The 16,881-nt window shown below is 37.8% G+C and overlaps 1 protein-coding gene across 3 annotated transcripts; it reads right to left on the bottom strand.

The window, feature by feature from the left end:
• Window positions 1–6,916: 6,916 nt before the first annotated feature.
• On the bottom strand, window positions 6,917–14,916 carry tmem51a (transmembrane protein 51a). 3 transcript variants are annotated; one of them, XM_044126106.1, is made up of 4 exons: window positions 14,673–14,901; window positions 12,480–12,573; window positions 10,591–11,078; window positions 6,917–9,435 (listed from the first exon to the last, which is right to left on the bottom strand). In XM_044126106.1, exons 3-4 carry the CDS (start codon window positions 11,025–11,027, stop codon window positions 9,030–9,032), a joined length of 843 nt encoding a protein of 280 aa, XP_043982041.1. In that variant the 5' UTR covers window positions 11,028–11,078; window positions 12,480–12,573; window positions 14,673–14,901; the 3' UTR covers window positions 6,917–9,029. The 3 variants fall into 3 exon arrangements, with proteins under 3 accessions (XP_043982041.1, XP_043982040.1, XP_043982042.1); XM_044126105.1 differs by lacking the exon at window positions 12,480–12,573 and having other exon boundaries at window positions 14,673–14,916; XM_044126107.1 differs by lacking the exons at window positions 12,480–12,573; window positions 14,673–14,901 and adding an exon at window positions 11,193–11,338.
• Window positions 14,917–16,881: the final 1,965 nt, after the last annotated feature.

Below are 16,881 nucleotides of genomic sequence, written 5' to 3'. Positions count from 1 at the left end.
GCTGATTTTAATGTACATGGAGTTTTAGGGCAATATTGAGAAAGAATAAAACATAAGAAAATAAAAATACAGGAGTAAAGTTTAATTTAAATTAAAAGCCCAAAATTTAAATTAAATCTAAATTTAATTTGCCCAACTCTGAGCTAATTAATTCTAATTTTTCTACACTCATTTATAGATTATTTTTATTAATTATTTGCATGTGCATGTTTATTTATATTTAGTCATATTAAACTATCTTGTCACTCTTGGATATATATGTGTAATACTTTGACTTTATTCTGATAATATTATGAATTTAATCTCATAATGTGACTCTGTAACAATGGCTGCTGTAGAAGACAAGTGTTTTGTTGTTAGCTTACCATCCAGAAACCACTTGCTGCATTCTTGTTGGTTGTGCAGGAAGCTCCACTTCTGCTTTTCAAAGATGTACAGTTGTATAATTGCACATCTGTTTGTTGCCATTTCCACATGTAAGTGTAAACATTGAATTGGGGGTGGTAAGGCCAGCAGCAGCTTATTTGGATTTAAAGTGACAGGACATCTAAAGCTGCCCATTCTGAAAGGAGTTCAAGCTGACCGTTTTATCGTTTATCATGACAGGCCTAGGTGACGCTAAAAAAATATAAAAAATACAACAAGAATAAAATCATATTGCGAGAATAAACTCATATGGAAAAAAGGTTAAGATAATCTGAGGATAACATCATAATGTTTCAACTTTATTCTGGTAATATAACTTTATTCTCATATTATTTTAACTTTATTTTAATATTATGATTTTATTCTTGGGGCTGCACAGTGGCGCAGTTGGTAGAGCTGTTGCCTTGCAGCAAGAAGGTCCTGGGATCGATTCCCGGCCCGGGGTCTTTCTGCATGGAGTTTGCATGTTCTCCCTGTGCATGCGTGGGTTCTCTCCGGGTTCTCCGGCTTCCTCCCACAGTCCAAAAACATGACTGTTAGGTTAATTGGGCTCTCTAAATTCTCCCTAGGTGTGAGTGTGTGTGCGCATGGTTGTTTGTCTTGTATGTCTTTGTGTTGCCCTGCGACAGACTGGCGACCAGTCCAGGGTGAACCCCGCCTCTCGCCCGGAACGCAGCTGGAGATAGGCACCAGCAACCCTCCCGACCCCATTAGGGAAGAAGGGTGTAAGAAAATGGATGGATGGATGGATGGATTTTATTCTTGTAATAATGTGACTTTGATATCAAAACATTATGACTTTACTCATTTTATTTCAACTTTATTCTTGTATTATTGAGTTTATCCTCATAATTTTTTTTTCTTAGTATGGTCCTACTACTCCATCCTCGATCTTCTATTTTTGGAGATATTCTTACTTGGCCTCACTAAAGCCTCAACAGTTCAGGGTTTCTCATAAATCCTTTATTGTCACTAAATATAATATTCATTGTTCCAGGTGGGGAAAGCCATGCCTTGCTGCCTTTTACAATGAAGTTAAGTTTTATATCCAGACTATCAAAGACAAAAAATAGATATTAAAACAATTGAAATCTGAACTGCTTTGAATGTACAGTTGGGAACCGAAGCCCCTTAGCTTTTTCTATTTCTTGAATATGTTTATCTGTATTTATCTGTATTTGTTTTTTTCTTGAGGCAGAACAAATGTTTCACTGTCGTTATGCAGTGTGTCTGTAATAAAGTTTAAATAAAAACACCCCCACACCCCCCCTCAGCCAACAGACTCCTTGAGGCTTTGATCTCAAGCAGTGATGTCACTCATCATGTCTGTGACATCACTGGTGACTGTCTTTATATTCCCAGATTCCAAAGAGAAAATCATTTGCAGTTTAAGGATCGAACTCAAACATGGCAGAAAAAGATTTCTTGATAAACAAACTAGCGGTTTTACAGAGCAGCCACAGGAAGCTGGAGGAAGACAATGAGCAGCTTCAGAAGACGGTGGAAACACTGAAGATAAAACTTGAGCGGCTGAGTAACAGAAGAGACAACAACGCGGTTAGCTGGCAAGCAGAAAACAATCTCCTCATTAATTCAAATGAGTATTATAAAAAGCAATTTACGAGCCTTAGTTTGAGATTGGAAGAAGCGAAGTCAACAATTATTGATCTGAGATGTGATTATGGAACCTTGATGAAAGTAAATGCAAAACTCGAACGGACACTGACGACCACAAAACAAAATGGAGAACACAATTTGAGAGACACGTCAAAAAAACTACTGTGGTTGGAAAGAGAAAACGAAGAGCTAAATCAGGAGATTGTAGCTCTTAAAATAAAGCATGACAGATTAAAATCCATCCATCCATCCATCCATCCATCCATCCATCCATCCAGACTCCCTAAACTAAGGAAGTCCAACAGACAGAAGAAACCCCAGAAGAAGAGACGCCAAAACCTAATATATTTCAGCGAGTCGGGAGAACTTTTATAAACACGTACGAATCAGTGACGTTGAGATCCTGGGTGCCACCCTGGATTTTTTAATTAGTAAACAGGAACTTTGGGGGTTGATGGCAGCATAATGCTTGGGGGATCGCTGGAGCAGAGAGGGAAATTACCTTTTATTCACCGTGAGAGACGGCCCGCAGAACTCTGGAATTGGTTCATATATACATATATATACAGTACAGACCAAAGGTTTGGACACAACTGTCACCCAGCTGGTTTTTCAAAGAGTTTGGTTTATTTGACATAGAGTAGTGAGAAAAAGAACCGCAGCAGCTGAAAATGAAGCATATGTTGGACTTTTGCTCACCAATTGACCTCAGTTTAAGGTTTTGACTAAAATTGGACTTTTCCAGAAGTAAGCAAAGAAGAAAGAGGGGGGAAAAAGCCGATCCAATCGTAGAAAACAAGATATTTAGCAGTTAAAACAACATTTGATTCTGCTAAAGTAACAGAAGTATTCATGTGTTTCGTTGACTCAGACTTCCTAGTTATCTTGACTTCCAGCTGCTTTGGCCTTTGTGCTTGTTTTGAGCTTCATGTTACGGAGTGAAGCTTCTTCTCAAACAAGACGGAGTCTCGCATTTCTTTTACTGAACCTTTCTGTTCAGTATTTATTGAAGAGAAAAAAAAACGGCTTCAGCTGAAAAACGATAAAACAACAACAACGGGTAACTAACCGTTCGTAACCAATAGCAATCAGAAATTGCTATTTCTGTTACTGTTTTAGTGACAAAACAGTAACAGATCCTTAAGCATTTTTCAAATTAAAGGACTTCCTCTATTCAAATAAATCATGTCTTGCACTTAAATATATTTCACTTCACCTTTGTAATTATATACAATCATGTTCAAAACAAATAATAATAATCATCATGTAAAATATGCTTAACATACAAGTGTAAAAAGTCACAACACTTCATGCTGGTAATGAGTCACAGATACTGAAGTTGTGTTAGTAAAAATTTGTGTTTCACAATATACACGTTGCAAAAACCTTATCGTTTTGCAGATTTAACAACTCAAAAAAAAGGTTTTGATGAGAGCGCTACTCCCTCATCCTGTTTATTTTATTAAATCATCAATTTACAATAAGGTTAGTTGATTTTATTAATGTATTAAAATGTAAACACTGTGATAGTCAAACATGATGTTTGCAACCAAGAATACAAATTACTGGGCAAAAACCAGCCAGTGAATAATGTTTAGTTTGTCTTTTGTTTAGCGTGACAGCAGAGTTTTTACCTAGATTCACCATCTAAAAATGCATCGCAGAAACAGATTTTAGATTATAAACAATGGATGTTTAACTTTTACCACATAAATGAATCATCTGAATTTAGAGTTATTGGAGTGTTTTTTTTTCTAAACTGACAGAAAATCTCCCAAGTGGCTTTTCTAGGAGCTGAGATTTGTGATTTTTCTGGAGCATTGTTCAGTCCTATTCAGTTGCCTCATTATTGTTCTCACAGCTGGTGTGAATATCGTGTCTCGGATGGTTCAATGTTTTTCTGCGGGGGAATATACAATGAATCTTTGTCGCTTCCTACAGCAACGCAACCAAGATGTGTTGCAAGCGAGTGGCAAACTGCGATGGTTATATACGGTACAAACAGCTGGGAGGTTTGTGTTCACACGTAACATCTGGAAACGTCTGGAAACGTTCTGCCATCGTTCATAAACACCGTTTACTTCTGATCTTTTACCAAGATGGAGGAGTTTCTTTTCTGTGTGTGGTCTTCAAGTTAAAGGTTAATTATTAGAGATTTTCCATTTGTTTACAATAGTTTGGTGGCAAAAACTCAGATTATAATACACTCTGATTCTGATATTTACTGTATTCTACACCAAATTGAGTTCATTTTAGTTTTCGAAGCTAAAATTTAAATGTTTGATGCAAAAATCTGATCCTTATAACAGAATTAGGGTGACGCTAGGCCTGTCACGATAGCAAATTTTGCTGAGCGATTAATTGTCTCAGAAAACTATTGCTAGACGATATACACTGATTTAATGGAAATGACATAATATTGCATGCGATTTCATGCCAAAGATAAATACACTTTATTTTGAAAAGAACACCCAACACTGGTACTGATAAACAAAACGACCAAAAACAAACATAAAATGGATTCTCAGTCTCCATTAACAAAAATGTACTTGAATAAAAACACCAAAGTGTAAATAAATACTGGATTTAACCAAAAGAGTGCAGATTATGAAGTCCGTTTACCATATTGCCCTTCAGTAATTATTAAATTTAAATAGAGAAGATGGGCACATCCAACTACCTGATGCAATAGTTCACACCTTCATTTGGTCTCTCAGGTTTTATATATAAAGTCAAATAAATCAGTGGTCGCGCGCACCCCCCCCCCCCGTCGTATAACGTATATCACCACCACAGCAAGCCCACCGCAACGCTTTCTTAAACCACTTCTTTTATGTAGAAGAGTGTGAGGTATCGCTTAACAGTGAATGCTGTTTCATAGGTGATCCAAACTGTAAATACTGATGAGGCTACTTTCTTTTCACTTCTTGTACATAAAGGCATTGATTAGCATTCTTTTGCAGGAATGACATTGCTCTGATAAAGCTGTCTTCCCCTGTTGTTTTTGTCTGGTACAATCACACCTGCGTGCCTTCCAGACCGGGACGCTGTCCTCTCACATGGGACCCTGTGTCTTGTCACTGGCTGGGGGCGTCTTTCAAGTGAGTGATTCAAAGAGAAATAAGACACAGCTTAACTATTAGCTAAACCACAGGTTGGACAAAAGGTTGGGTGACTGTTTGTCCTGAATTATGCATGAGTACTATGAACAGTCAGCTAGTGGTGATGTTCATTTTGTAGAATAGCACATTCATGGAGCTGCAGGTTACCATACCTTCCAAAACTGTCAACATTAGTTGAGCTTACACATTTGCCACATAGTACAACAACAAACCTTTGTGGGAGAGACCAACAGAAGTAGCACTTAACAGTATGGTGGAATTTTCTTCACAAACGGAAATGTGAAAAGATTGTTTCTTTCACCCTCCTTTATTCACTTATCTCTGAATAAAATCTGGTGCTTTCAGAAGTCACCCAGTTGGTAAGGAGAAGGTTAAAATGAAAATATTGTCACAAACATATCCATAATCTGGAAGCACATAAACAATGGAGAGCCACTCAAAGGCAGGAAAAGGACAGCATTAAGACCATTTTACCTTGGAAGGACTTTCAGACTTTTAGTGCTAAGCTAAAACTATTCCTCACACACTCAAAAAAAACCAACAAATCTTCCATTTTTAAATGTGAAAATTTCAAACCATATTAATATTTTTGGAAGGCACTGAAAATGTGATTACGGAAGCATCTTATGCATACTGACATACACTAATTTCTCACTGAATAAGACTGAAGAAAAACTGGTTAAAATGATTATTATAACCAGATCGCTGTTTAACCAAAGTCAAAATTTGCACTTTTTTTCCACCTCAGACAGCCAACGGTCCTGCAGCTGATATTCTCCAGCAGGCTTTCCTGGCTGTAGTCGGCCATGACGTCTGCTCGCACCCCGACTGGTGGAATGTTCTGGCAACTGAGGCTGTCACGTGACGTTTCATGAGAATTTAACAATCCGTGTATTCCTAAAAATACACAAATTTTAAGAATTTGTGTTTTTCTTCCTATTTTCACTCAAAGTAAAGCCTTGCTTTTTATGTAAAGCAAGGCTTGCTTTTTATGTAAATGCCCTGAAGAAGGGGAGTATTTTAATAAAAGAGCTGGACACGGTGCTTCTGCTCCAACGGTTAATAACTGAGTTTAGCTTACAAACATACACAATATCAACAGAATTCGTTAACATTCGGCGCAAACAGCTGAATTTGTTAACATTCGGCGAATAAACTCATTTACAATATACAGGTCTGCATATATATAGAATCATACCTGAAGAAGGGGAGTATTTTAATAAAAGAGCTGGACACGGTGCTTCTGCTCCAACGGTTATTAATAACTAAGGAGGAAGTTCCTGTGCTCTTCACCATAGCTAGCGCAAGCGCTAGACTCCCCCTGCTGGTTGACTCCGACCACTACTTCAGCCAAACCAGACCTGCCAGTCTCTGAAATAACCAGATTTCAATCCATCATATTTAAACTGCCAGCTAACAACCAGCTAACCTGCAGGGAGACTGGTGGCCCTCTGAATTGCCCGAACCCAGATGGCTCCTGGGACGTCCACGGTTCTGGTGAGGCTTGCGATGTTCTGCAGAAGCCCACAGTCTTTTGGTGGATCAAACAAGTGAGTAGCTGTTTATTTCTGCAATTACCTTTCAATAATAATAATAATAATAATAATAATAATAATAATAATAATAATAATAATAATAATAATAAATCATTTATTAAAAATCAGGGAATTTTTTTTCTCTTATTTCCTCTGCAGGTAATGAGCACCAATTAAAGATGCTGCTGATAAGAACAGCTAGCAAATGTAAAAGATGCACCTGATGAAATGTAAGGATCTTAAAATGTAAAATTAAAAACATTGTAGTATTCTAAATGTACAAGAATTGACCACCAAACCAGATCACTTTCGTGGCTATATTCTGACTTTCCCACAGTTTATAAAATGAGATTATTGCATAATTTTGTGAAGAACATTAATAAAATACACCGGGAGAATCCTAGATATTAGTAAACAAATGCTTCCTCTTTATTTATCATAAATATTCATGAGATAAATGACTTTTCAAACTTCTGGGGAAAAATATATTTGTATAAACACAAACAAGATTTTTTTTGTTCACTGCACATATAAAATATATAAACTGTAGTCATAAAAAGACAACATTAAATGACAATGACAACACACTCATTATTGTACAAAAAAGAAAGTGACTCCTACAACCAAATACTTACAATTAATGTAAAACAATTTGAAAACTTGTGTATAAAATTTATCTTTTTGCTAAACTGATTTTTTTGCAAAAAAAACAAAGTACATTGCTGAGGTCCAGTTAATGAAAACAGTTTCAGCCTTCGAAAAAACAACAACTGTGAAACACTGGTGTAAAGGGCTTTTTCTTCTGCAAAACAAAAAGAGAAAAAGCAAAAGTGTGCAATTTCACAAAATGAGTAACATTGACTTGAATAACTCAGGAGTCACTTTGGCATCCACTGATTATTTCTAAAATTAAAAAGAAAAAATGAAGAAGGAGAAGGAGAGCGTACTGGCAGGTCAGCATACTGCTGTAACACAGGTTATATTCCTGAAAAAGAAAAAAAAAGAAAGCCTAGAGCCATCTATTTTTATTTTCATCTCTTTCTCTGCATACAGTCCTGTAGGTCAAGTTGTGGTTGAAGGAATGATGAGCAGCAAGCCAGTGAGCAGCTGCTGTTATTGTGTTGCAGCAGCACAATCAAAGAGTCTTTCTGTTTGCCAGTCGGAGTAAGAAAAAAAAAAAAACAAGCCCTGAGAAGGAGAGGCTATGCTGCATGCTTTCACATCTCGCCATGGCTACTGAGCGCAGGCTTTCAACTATTCACCAAGTTCCTGAAAACATCTTCCCTCCTATGCATCTCTCCGTATCATGCTGTGTGCAAGAGCAGAAGCACCACTGTTTTAAAACAACAACGGAGTCACGCAATTTCTTTAGAAAAGGCTTGAAAGTTCATTCTTGGAGTAAAGATGCTTTTGGTGCGTACAGCTGGAGGGTATTCATTGATGCGTTCAAAGTCAGATCTTAACATATTTGTAAAAATCTAAGTTTCCTGGAGAACTCATTGCCTCCTTTAAAGTGACGTCTGTTAACTGGTTACCAAACACAACTTTACCACCGTGACCAAAGTTACTACACAAGCAGGGAGTACGAATAGGTTTCAAACATCCATGGTCCCTCACAACTTCTGCTTTTATAAAAGACTCACTTTACTTGTGAATGAAACTTAGATTACACCAAAGTATCCAACATCTATTTTCTTGGTGGTAGTGGTAGTTCCAGAGTGAGCAAATTCATTTCTATCAAGGGAAAGACCAAGTTATAAGCTGGTACAATCTCAGCCAGAGTTTCAGAGAAATCAAATCTGGAATCAAATGCTTCTGGTCATCAGAATGTGTTTTTTCCCCTTTTAGAGAAAACTGACTTACTACTTTTGTTGAGATCTTCAAAGGCTTCCAGGTAACATGGTAGCACGGTTTTAGCAATGTTAGGATCCATGCTTGGTTTAGTACTGACAGCAATAAAAGGGTCCTTAAATGTGGCATAAAGGACCTCGCACAATGAGTGCATGGATTCATTTTTTTTATATAGAAAAATTCTAAAAGCAGCCTCTCTCTAACATCTCATGAGTCAAGGTGGTTTCTAAGGCTGAAAACTGATATGCCACAGTTTGACAAAGCGTTGCCACTTAACGGAGTGATCCAGGAAGGTCCGTAAAAAACAGCACTTTACAGTCAGGAGCCATGATGACAAATGTGAAAATATAACATTCTTCAGCTCAAAGCAAGAAGCCTCCTTCAGTTCTTGGCTGAACAATGCATATCCATATCCACAAAGGTTGGCCATGGAAGATACTAGGAACTTCAGTCAATAGCTGTAAACAGCAGGCTGACCTTAAAGTGGAGGCACCTTATCTTCATATTGTGGCGGAGGGGTAAGAGGTTCAATACTGATTCCCGCTGCCGGCTGAGAGATTCCCGTGTTTTTCATGGGAAGCTTTTCCGACTTAATCCTTCGGATTTTGATGGGAAGGAAATTGCGGGTGTTTTTCCCAGGTCTATGGGTTGATGTGGAAATAGTAGCGGTGGGAGAGCTACAAGCCGGGGCAGGTTGTGGAATGGTGGAGTTGATGTCGGCAACCTCGTTTTCATACTGGATGCCGTCGACCTGGACCAGGTCGTCGTAGGACGGCAGCTGGGAGATGCTTGGACGAAGGTTGCTCTGACGGACAGGGTACTGCCCGCTGCCTACCGCCTCCTCGTAGCTCGGTACTGCGTAGCGCTGGGCCCGCTCCTCAGCCCTGCGGAGATGTAAATACATAAATTAAAGGTTACGTGAACCACAAACAGCTCAGGGAAGAAAAAAAAAAGTCACCTATTTATCAAATTTCCAACCCAATTTTTTATGTAGAACGATTCAGCAGACTCATAAATTAAAGCTGTGCATTAGCTTCCCGAAACTTCACTGATATCAGAAATGTAAATATTTCCAAATGCATCTTTTCAGGTAGTGACAGAAGGCTGTCATCAAATTTTAATGGGATAAAAACACTTGAGTAAAAATATCATGGCCAAATGCAGTGGAGTAGAAACACAGAAATTATCAAAAATATTTTTGACTTATGTAATGACTTGCTGGGGAGTCTTAAAACCACACTTTTCTTGTAACAAGCAGACCAGTCCTTTTCTTTATCAACTCAGGTAAGACACTTCTAATATCATCTTTGGTACAGGAGTGAGTTTAGCATCACAATCTTGTGGTCATCCCTTTTTTTCAACCACCCTTTTCTTTTTCCTTCCATCGAAACTTTTAATTAATTTGTTTGCTTACAGAGTTCTGAAAAGATGGCATATTCAGCGTTGATATTTCATGACTAACTCTCCTTGTGGAGGATGTCAGTGACTATCTGCTAGACAAACAGTTACTTTTCATTGGGTAAGGAGTCAGCAGCCTTACCCAAGGCAAAGAATAGCATTTCTGTACCAAAACGTCATAATAACCATATAAACAAATAAATTCTGTTTGTCATGAATATGACTACAGAATGAGTTTTACTTTTCAACAGAATATAAATAAAATCTTTGATAAAGCAAAGATTTACAATATGTTTGTTTTCACTCTGATGAATCATTCATCTGAGGCTGTACAATATCAATAAAATATTTAATTGTGATACCACTGCTAAAACCTGCGAAAATGATACTAGTTATTATTAACCAACATTTTCTCAACCATTTTCATTCTTTATCGTCTCATAATGTCCACAACCTCTCTCCATAAGCTCTAGCAAGTCAGCTATTAAGTAAAAACCTTAGGAGAAAAAAAAAAAAACTCAGAGAATCTTTCTCATAAGAAGAAGACTTCCTGTTCTCTAAACAGATTTCAGTCTAACATTTGGTGTTTGTTGACCTAAAAGCATTAAAATGAGGTCAAGTCGCAAGCAGAGTAAACTCACGTTTCTCTCTCCTCCTGCTCCCTCGCCGCGTCTCTCTGGTTTTGGAGCTCCTGGCGTCTCAGCTGCTCCCGCTGTTTGTTCCTCATTCCCAGACACAGAGACAGCAGCAGCATAGCCACCCCGGAGCCAGCCAGCACGAAGGCCACAGAGGACGCTTTATTTCTTTTGCCATCGATTCCATCATTCCCCCCTGAACTGCTGCTGCTGTTATTAAAACCTGTGTTTGCGGGCACCACGCTCCACACAATCATCACTACTCCGAGGGCGATGAGGCCGACTCCCAAAGCACACAGAGCATACTGTGAGCCTGAATTTCCATTGCTTTCTCTGTTGCTCATCTGGTTAGCGTTGCTGTTGTTGTTGTTGTTGTTGTTGTTGTTGCTGCTGCTGACGGTCGTCACTATTACTCCAGGGGGGCCGTCCACAGTGGATCGCATTTTGTTTAAATGTCAATACTTCAGTCAGATCAGGTCCAGTGAAGTCAAACACTGTGGAGAGAAAGGCATGTTAGCAAGAGAACAAACTGGGAAGTCTAATAAAAAAGAAAAATAAATGCATATAGAAATACTTATTTTTCCCTTTAAGATTACAGATAGGCTTACAGTGAGGAGGACGCTTAATTCTTGTGTCTCTTAGGTGGCGACTGAAGTTAGACTGCTCTCTATAGTCTCACCTCAAACGCCTCTCCTGCTTAAAAAGGTTTCATAGTCCAGCTTTTCAGAGAACTGAAGGAACATAAAATTCACCGTAGTAAAATAAATCCAAGCCTTTCCCTGAGTTATAGGTGCGTGGTAAAATATTTACAGCAGCCTCACCTTTCAAAGTCACCTGTGCCACAGTTAGAGCTACCAATGCCAGTAGAAAGGGTGGTGGCCGCTGTAAATCTAACGCCTCAAGAAATATTACGTACTCCACAGGTTTACTGAGTTCTTATCAGCCACTAAATCAAAACTCTGCACTGTTACATGAATATTGTGAATTTATGAGGTTACATTACTTGAAGCATTTATTAGCATTTATACCAAGTAGAATGCTTCTCTGAAATGCAGCAAGCATGTCAGATGTGTGTACTTGGCTACATACGATGAACATGGAAATGATCACATAGCTAATCATTTCTATTGTAAAAAAACAACCCCATAACATGAACTAGGCGAGAAGACACGATTGGGGGGGGGCAATATGAATGTGCTGATGATGTTTTCAAGCTCAGATATGTTTGAATTATCTAGCACATTCTGTTTATTGACGTTCTACGCCATGTCCTAGACTTTTCTCCTAAGTTCATAAGTGACCTTTGATCTAAAAAGAGAGCAATTAATTAGAATTTCAATGTTCCGTAATCTTTAAAACTGAAATACAGTTTCTGAGTTGGGACACTTCACAGAGTAATGTCTGTAAAGAAATGTTTATTGCATTACATGTTCTACTGTGTTAGTGATTTTTTATCAAGTCTTGTTTCTTTTCTTCTTGAAAAGAAACAAAGATTACAGATTCATAAAAAAGTATCAAACCAAGGATATCTTGATTTGATAGCATGACTGGAAATCGGGCCCAACCAGGCAGTTTAAGGCTCGACCGGAATCGGGTGTCACATCATGACTAGGGATCAGATATGTATATTTATTCTTAAACTGAATAGGAATGAAAACAGAACAATAACAGTTATGTGATGGTACTTTAGTGTTTCGAAACAACACATGTGTAACACTGTGCAGGAGTGACGGCCGTAAAACTAGCAAAACATGTAATCAGCTTGAAATGCAAGAAGTTTTGCCAACTTAGTGTTGTCGAAGTATTTAAAGACTTTTCAGACCACCCTAGCTACTTTGACAAATCTAGCAACTTTCTTTGGTTTATTGGACAAATCGGGAAGGCACAGATCGTACCGCAGTTGCAGTGAGACCCGCCGTGAGACTCTCCCACTTCAGAAGCAGTTGCAGGCGGTCAGTCTGACTAACAGCAGCCTCGTCATGCAGCAGCCTGCAGTAGTGCAGAGGGAAAACCCGCTCCATTCAAACATTTCAAAGGAATCAAGCATGTGCAACGCTACCGGTGATCCCGATCTGGATTACAGTAAATATCATGCGAGTATAGTTTTTCATATTACCTAATGTTTTTTTGTTTTTTTTGTTGTTTTTTTTTAAACCTGAACTGTCACAACAAAATAAATCCCTGCATTTCATTCCCACGGCCTCAGTCACTGATTCATCTTCTCCACTGTGTGTGCCTCTGATTAACCTCTTTTCATTGAATTTGATATTAAAAATATATATATTTATTTAGTGTATGTTCAGGAATAGTATTCACATTACTAAATAAAATTTCTTAAATTATTTAATGAATTTGTAGTTCTAAATGTTTTGAGTATTTTTTAATCACGTTGACCTTGCCAGCATTGATATTCCTGCCTGGATCACACATGAACAACTATGCAAGTTACACATGACATATCGGATCGGGACTTGGTATCAGCTGATACATAAAATCAAAGGACCTGGAGGCTAAAGAAAAAAAAAAAAAAAGAGAGAAATAATTGGCACATCCCTAATTCAAACTATCCATCCATCCATCTTCTTCTGCTTATCCAGGGTCGGGTCCCGGGGGTAGCAGCTTCAGAATTCAAACTAATTCTAACTTTTTTGTACACGCACTTTCATTACAACCAGAAACCTTAAAGTGTTCCGATCACATGTTGACACTTCGGTTTTTAGCCCATGCTCTTCCCTCCGACTTGCCGTCAGCTTTGACATTGTGGAACTCTGTATTGATGGTGATTTTTCTGTATTACGTTGTGAGCCAACTTTTATTTCTGTCTCTGTCATCTGACACGAACACCAACTTCCACATATTTGTTGTGTGACCTACATGGAATGAGGCAAACTTTAATTGACTAACGTTGTGTTATAAATAGATTCAAACATCTGAATCTCCTCCAGAGTTATTGTGGGTATTCTGGCTGCTTCTCTGATTAATGTTTCCTCGCTATGTCGTGGTAGCTTCACAGGTCTCCCACATCCATTTTAGAGGATAAACTGAGAAGCGTTCAACCTACTAGATTTTCTTTCAGAACCCAAACTTGCTTTACTCGTCTCCATAATTTAAACTGTATCTGTATGAAGCCATTTATGTTAATGTTCTCTAACAAGTCGGTCACCACGGATTTTGGTAATCATTTGTTAACATACACTATACACATTTTTTCTTTCCACTTCACGGTTAGGAGCTACATATAAAAAAATTAAATGCAACATGATAAAAAAGGATTAGTTTTAAATTTTTTGCCACAACACCTACCTCTACTTACAACAGTATGAAATGAATCAGTGTGTATCTTAAGAATTATCATCTACTCTTGCCAGTGGGCCATCTTTTGATAAACAAAGAAAGTTGGACTTTATATTAAGTGTTGTCTACAAACAGGCCTGGGCCTGCTGAAACCGAGGGGGGTGTTGGTTTAACTCAGCGTTACATTAAGGGGATATCCCCAGCCTAAAGAATGCAAGGCATGATCCAGGATAAAGCTCATAATAAACAGCTGGACAAATACACTTTTCAGCTTATTTTATGAGGAAAAAATACCAACATAGACATGTTGAGAAATCCAGAGGTACAAAGGAATTTATACGAGGATGGGACAGTTTATGGGACAGAGCTGGGACTGTTACACTTTACCAAGAAAGCACAGTAAGATACTGACAGGCTGGGGGGAAAAACACTCGAGCACAAGAGGAATGTCTGGTATCATGTGTCAAGACTGTGTCAAATAACTAAGAGAATTGCACTCAGGAGCCAGGCTTGATGTCTTCAACATGTTATAAACATCGTTTTATTACCCAAAAAGTATGTCAAGGGGATGTTTCTTTGATTGTTACTAAACCAACACTAGATGACCAAAAGTGCCGCTTCACTAAACAACGCGAGGAAGTAGTTTCGACTTTAATAACATAGGGTTGCAATTATACTTTAAACGGGTTTTTATGCATGACAAATGCGACCATTACCTTTATTTTTCCCATTTGTGCGATACAAACTGATATGAGGGTAGCTATTTGGAATGAGTACACTGTGAACGCACTCACCTCTGTATCATTTGCCAGTCTTCCTTGTGTTTCTTTCTTTCGTTCGTTGTTTCTTTCACACAAAGCTACGAGCCGCTATGCTGCTCACGGTTAATTTCTAACGAGTTTGATTGTAAACAGACCGCTTTCTTTTACGAATAAGGAACTTTCCTCTGAGAAGGATGGGCCCGGGCAGATTTAGTAGCAGGAAGGAGGGGGCTTTCGGCGGCATCACACTTCCAGTTTGATTAACCCGTTGACGCCTGGCTTACTTACGGATACGGAAGAAGCTAAATATTTTTGCATGACAAAATTTTTCGACCCTACAACATGTTAAAACAACACCCACATCATTTATTTTTATTGCTTTCGATTTAGCTGAAAGGATATTTTTGAAAAACAGTATTTTCTGTGTTCCTGAAGTAAGCTTACAATATCAGTGTTATTTTTTATATTTCTATAAGTCTCGTGAAACAACCATCATGTGCTAGGATTTAGTTCAGGTCAGGTGATGAGTAATGAGCTGGCCTGGGCTCACAGTGGGTTTAGAACACATTTGGGTGGTCTAGCTGGTTCTCATATGGGTAGTAAGAAAATTGCCGTAGTAGAACTGTGCAACACATTTAGTTCCCACTTTCCATCTAGAAGTAACACTATAGACCTAGTATTGGCAACACTGACTGCTTGAAAACAATGCCATCATAGCTTCACCATAGCCATAAACTAACATTCAACCCCAAGAAAACTAGAGGCTACTTCTCCACATGTGATACTCTGTTTTTTTATGTATTCCTGTACCTGAAGATATTTGCACAAGCCATTAAGCTGCTAATATTCATAGAAATGATGCATTGGTTGTAAGAAATTTATTTTTTTTTAAAAAAAAAGGACAAAGATTGTTTCAGAGAACATATTTTCATTTAGACATAGCCTAAAAACTTTAGAGTTGATGTGGACCTAACTTTGATATCATTTGTATCATTTTAAACAAGTATCATTTGTAAAAGATATTTGTTTGGATTGGTCACCCACACTAGCTCTTCCCCACAGACATACTTCCTCCTAAATCTGGTGCAGGTTCTAATTTCCCTTTAGAGCCACTGTGAATAGTGTCAGGAAAATAAAATTAACATTCAGTGTTTATGATAGTTAATGATGACACAACCAATAATAATAAAAAAAGACATACTATTTCCAAATGCCTAAGAATAGCCTGAAAGGTCAGGCCTACAAGTGTTATTAGGTTAAAATGATGGCTAGTAATCAGTACTTGTCTAAGTAATTTGATTTAAGTGCAATTTGAAGAGACTTTTGTCAGAGCACCACGCAGCATAGTGTGATGAGACTGTAAACCACATACAGACAAAGGAAATGTGGAATATATTTGATGCAATTTTAGAATTCAGGTTTGGAAAAGAGGAAAAAAGTATTTTTTCTAAAAAAAAAAAAAAATGTCTCTGAAGTAAAATCTCCTTAATGAATCAAGCCACTTTTATCATTGCAAAGTTAGTCTGTGCAGTATTTCAATCCCAAAGAGCTGTTTGCATGCAATTTTTTGGTAGGTCAAAATCTTTTCAGGTCTCATGCTGAAAAACTCTGCCTACTAATGATATATTTGTCCAGTTTTTTTTTTGTTTTTTTGTTTTTTACCACATCTAACAGGTTTTAGTGACCATGAATGCTAAAGTTCAAAGAGACTATTGGGAAAACCATAATCAGAAAAACAATAGCTGGGTGAGGCAGTTTTCTATTAATTGTTGGCTGAATGATTTTACATCTCATCTTGGAAATGAGAGTATGTATCTTCAAGCCAATGTCTAGCAGATGTGTTACACAGCAGAGGTGAAATTGCTCATACTTTGTCACATTACTGTGAAGTTCTCTGAACAGAATAATGCAACAATCCTATCACAAATAATGCCTCTGTTATCTATCAGACTAGGTCATCAAAGGTACTAAAATGTGTCTCAGGTAGCAACAATAAAATGTTAACTAGGCTTAGAGCAACAACAATATCTTCAAATGTCAGCAGAGTTTTGCAAGCACTTGAAAGTTCATGATGAAATTTCTAGGAAAGTGTAATTAACCTTTTCCTTCATGAATTTTTACAAGGTCTTACGTCAACAGCACAGAATAATTTAGTACGTCTGCGTCCAGTAAGACTAGTTTTATCATTGCTTGACTTTTACTTCCTCTTTGTAAATTTACCACATGCCTACAGTCATGCTTC

Source organism: Gambusia affinis, linkage group LG01 (genome assembly GCF_019740435.1).
Source record: "Gambusia affinis linkage group LG01, SWU_Gaff_1.0, whole genome shotgun sequence".
In the NCBI taxonomy this organism is placed as follows: domain Eukaryota; kingdom Metazoa; phylum Chordata; class Actinopteri; order Cyprinodontiformes; family Poeciliidae; genus Gambusia; species Gambusia affinis.
The sequence above is the reverse complement of the archived record's forward strand: the minus strand, read 5'-3'. Positions and strand labels throughout refer to the sequence as shown.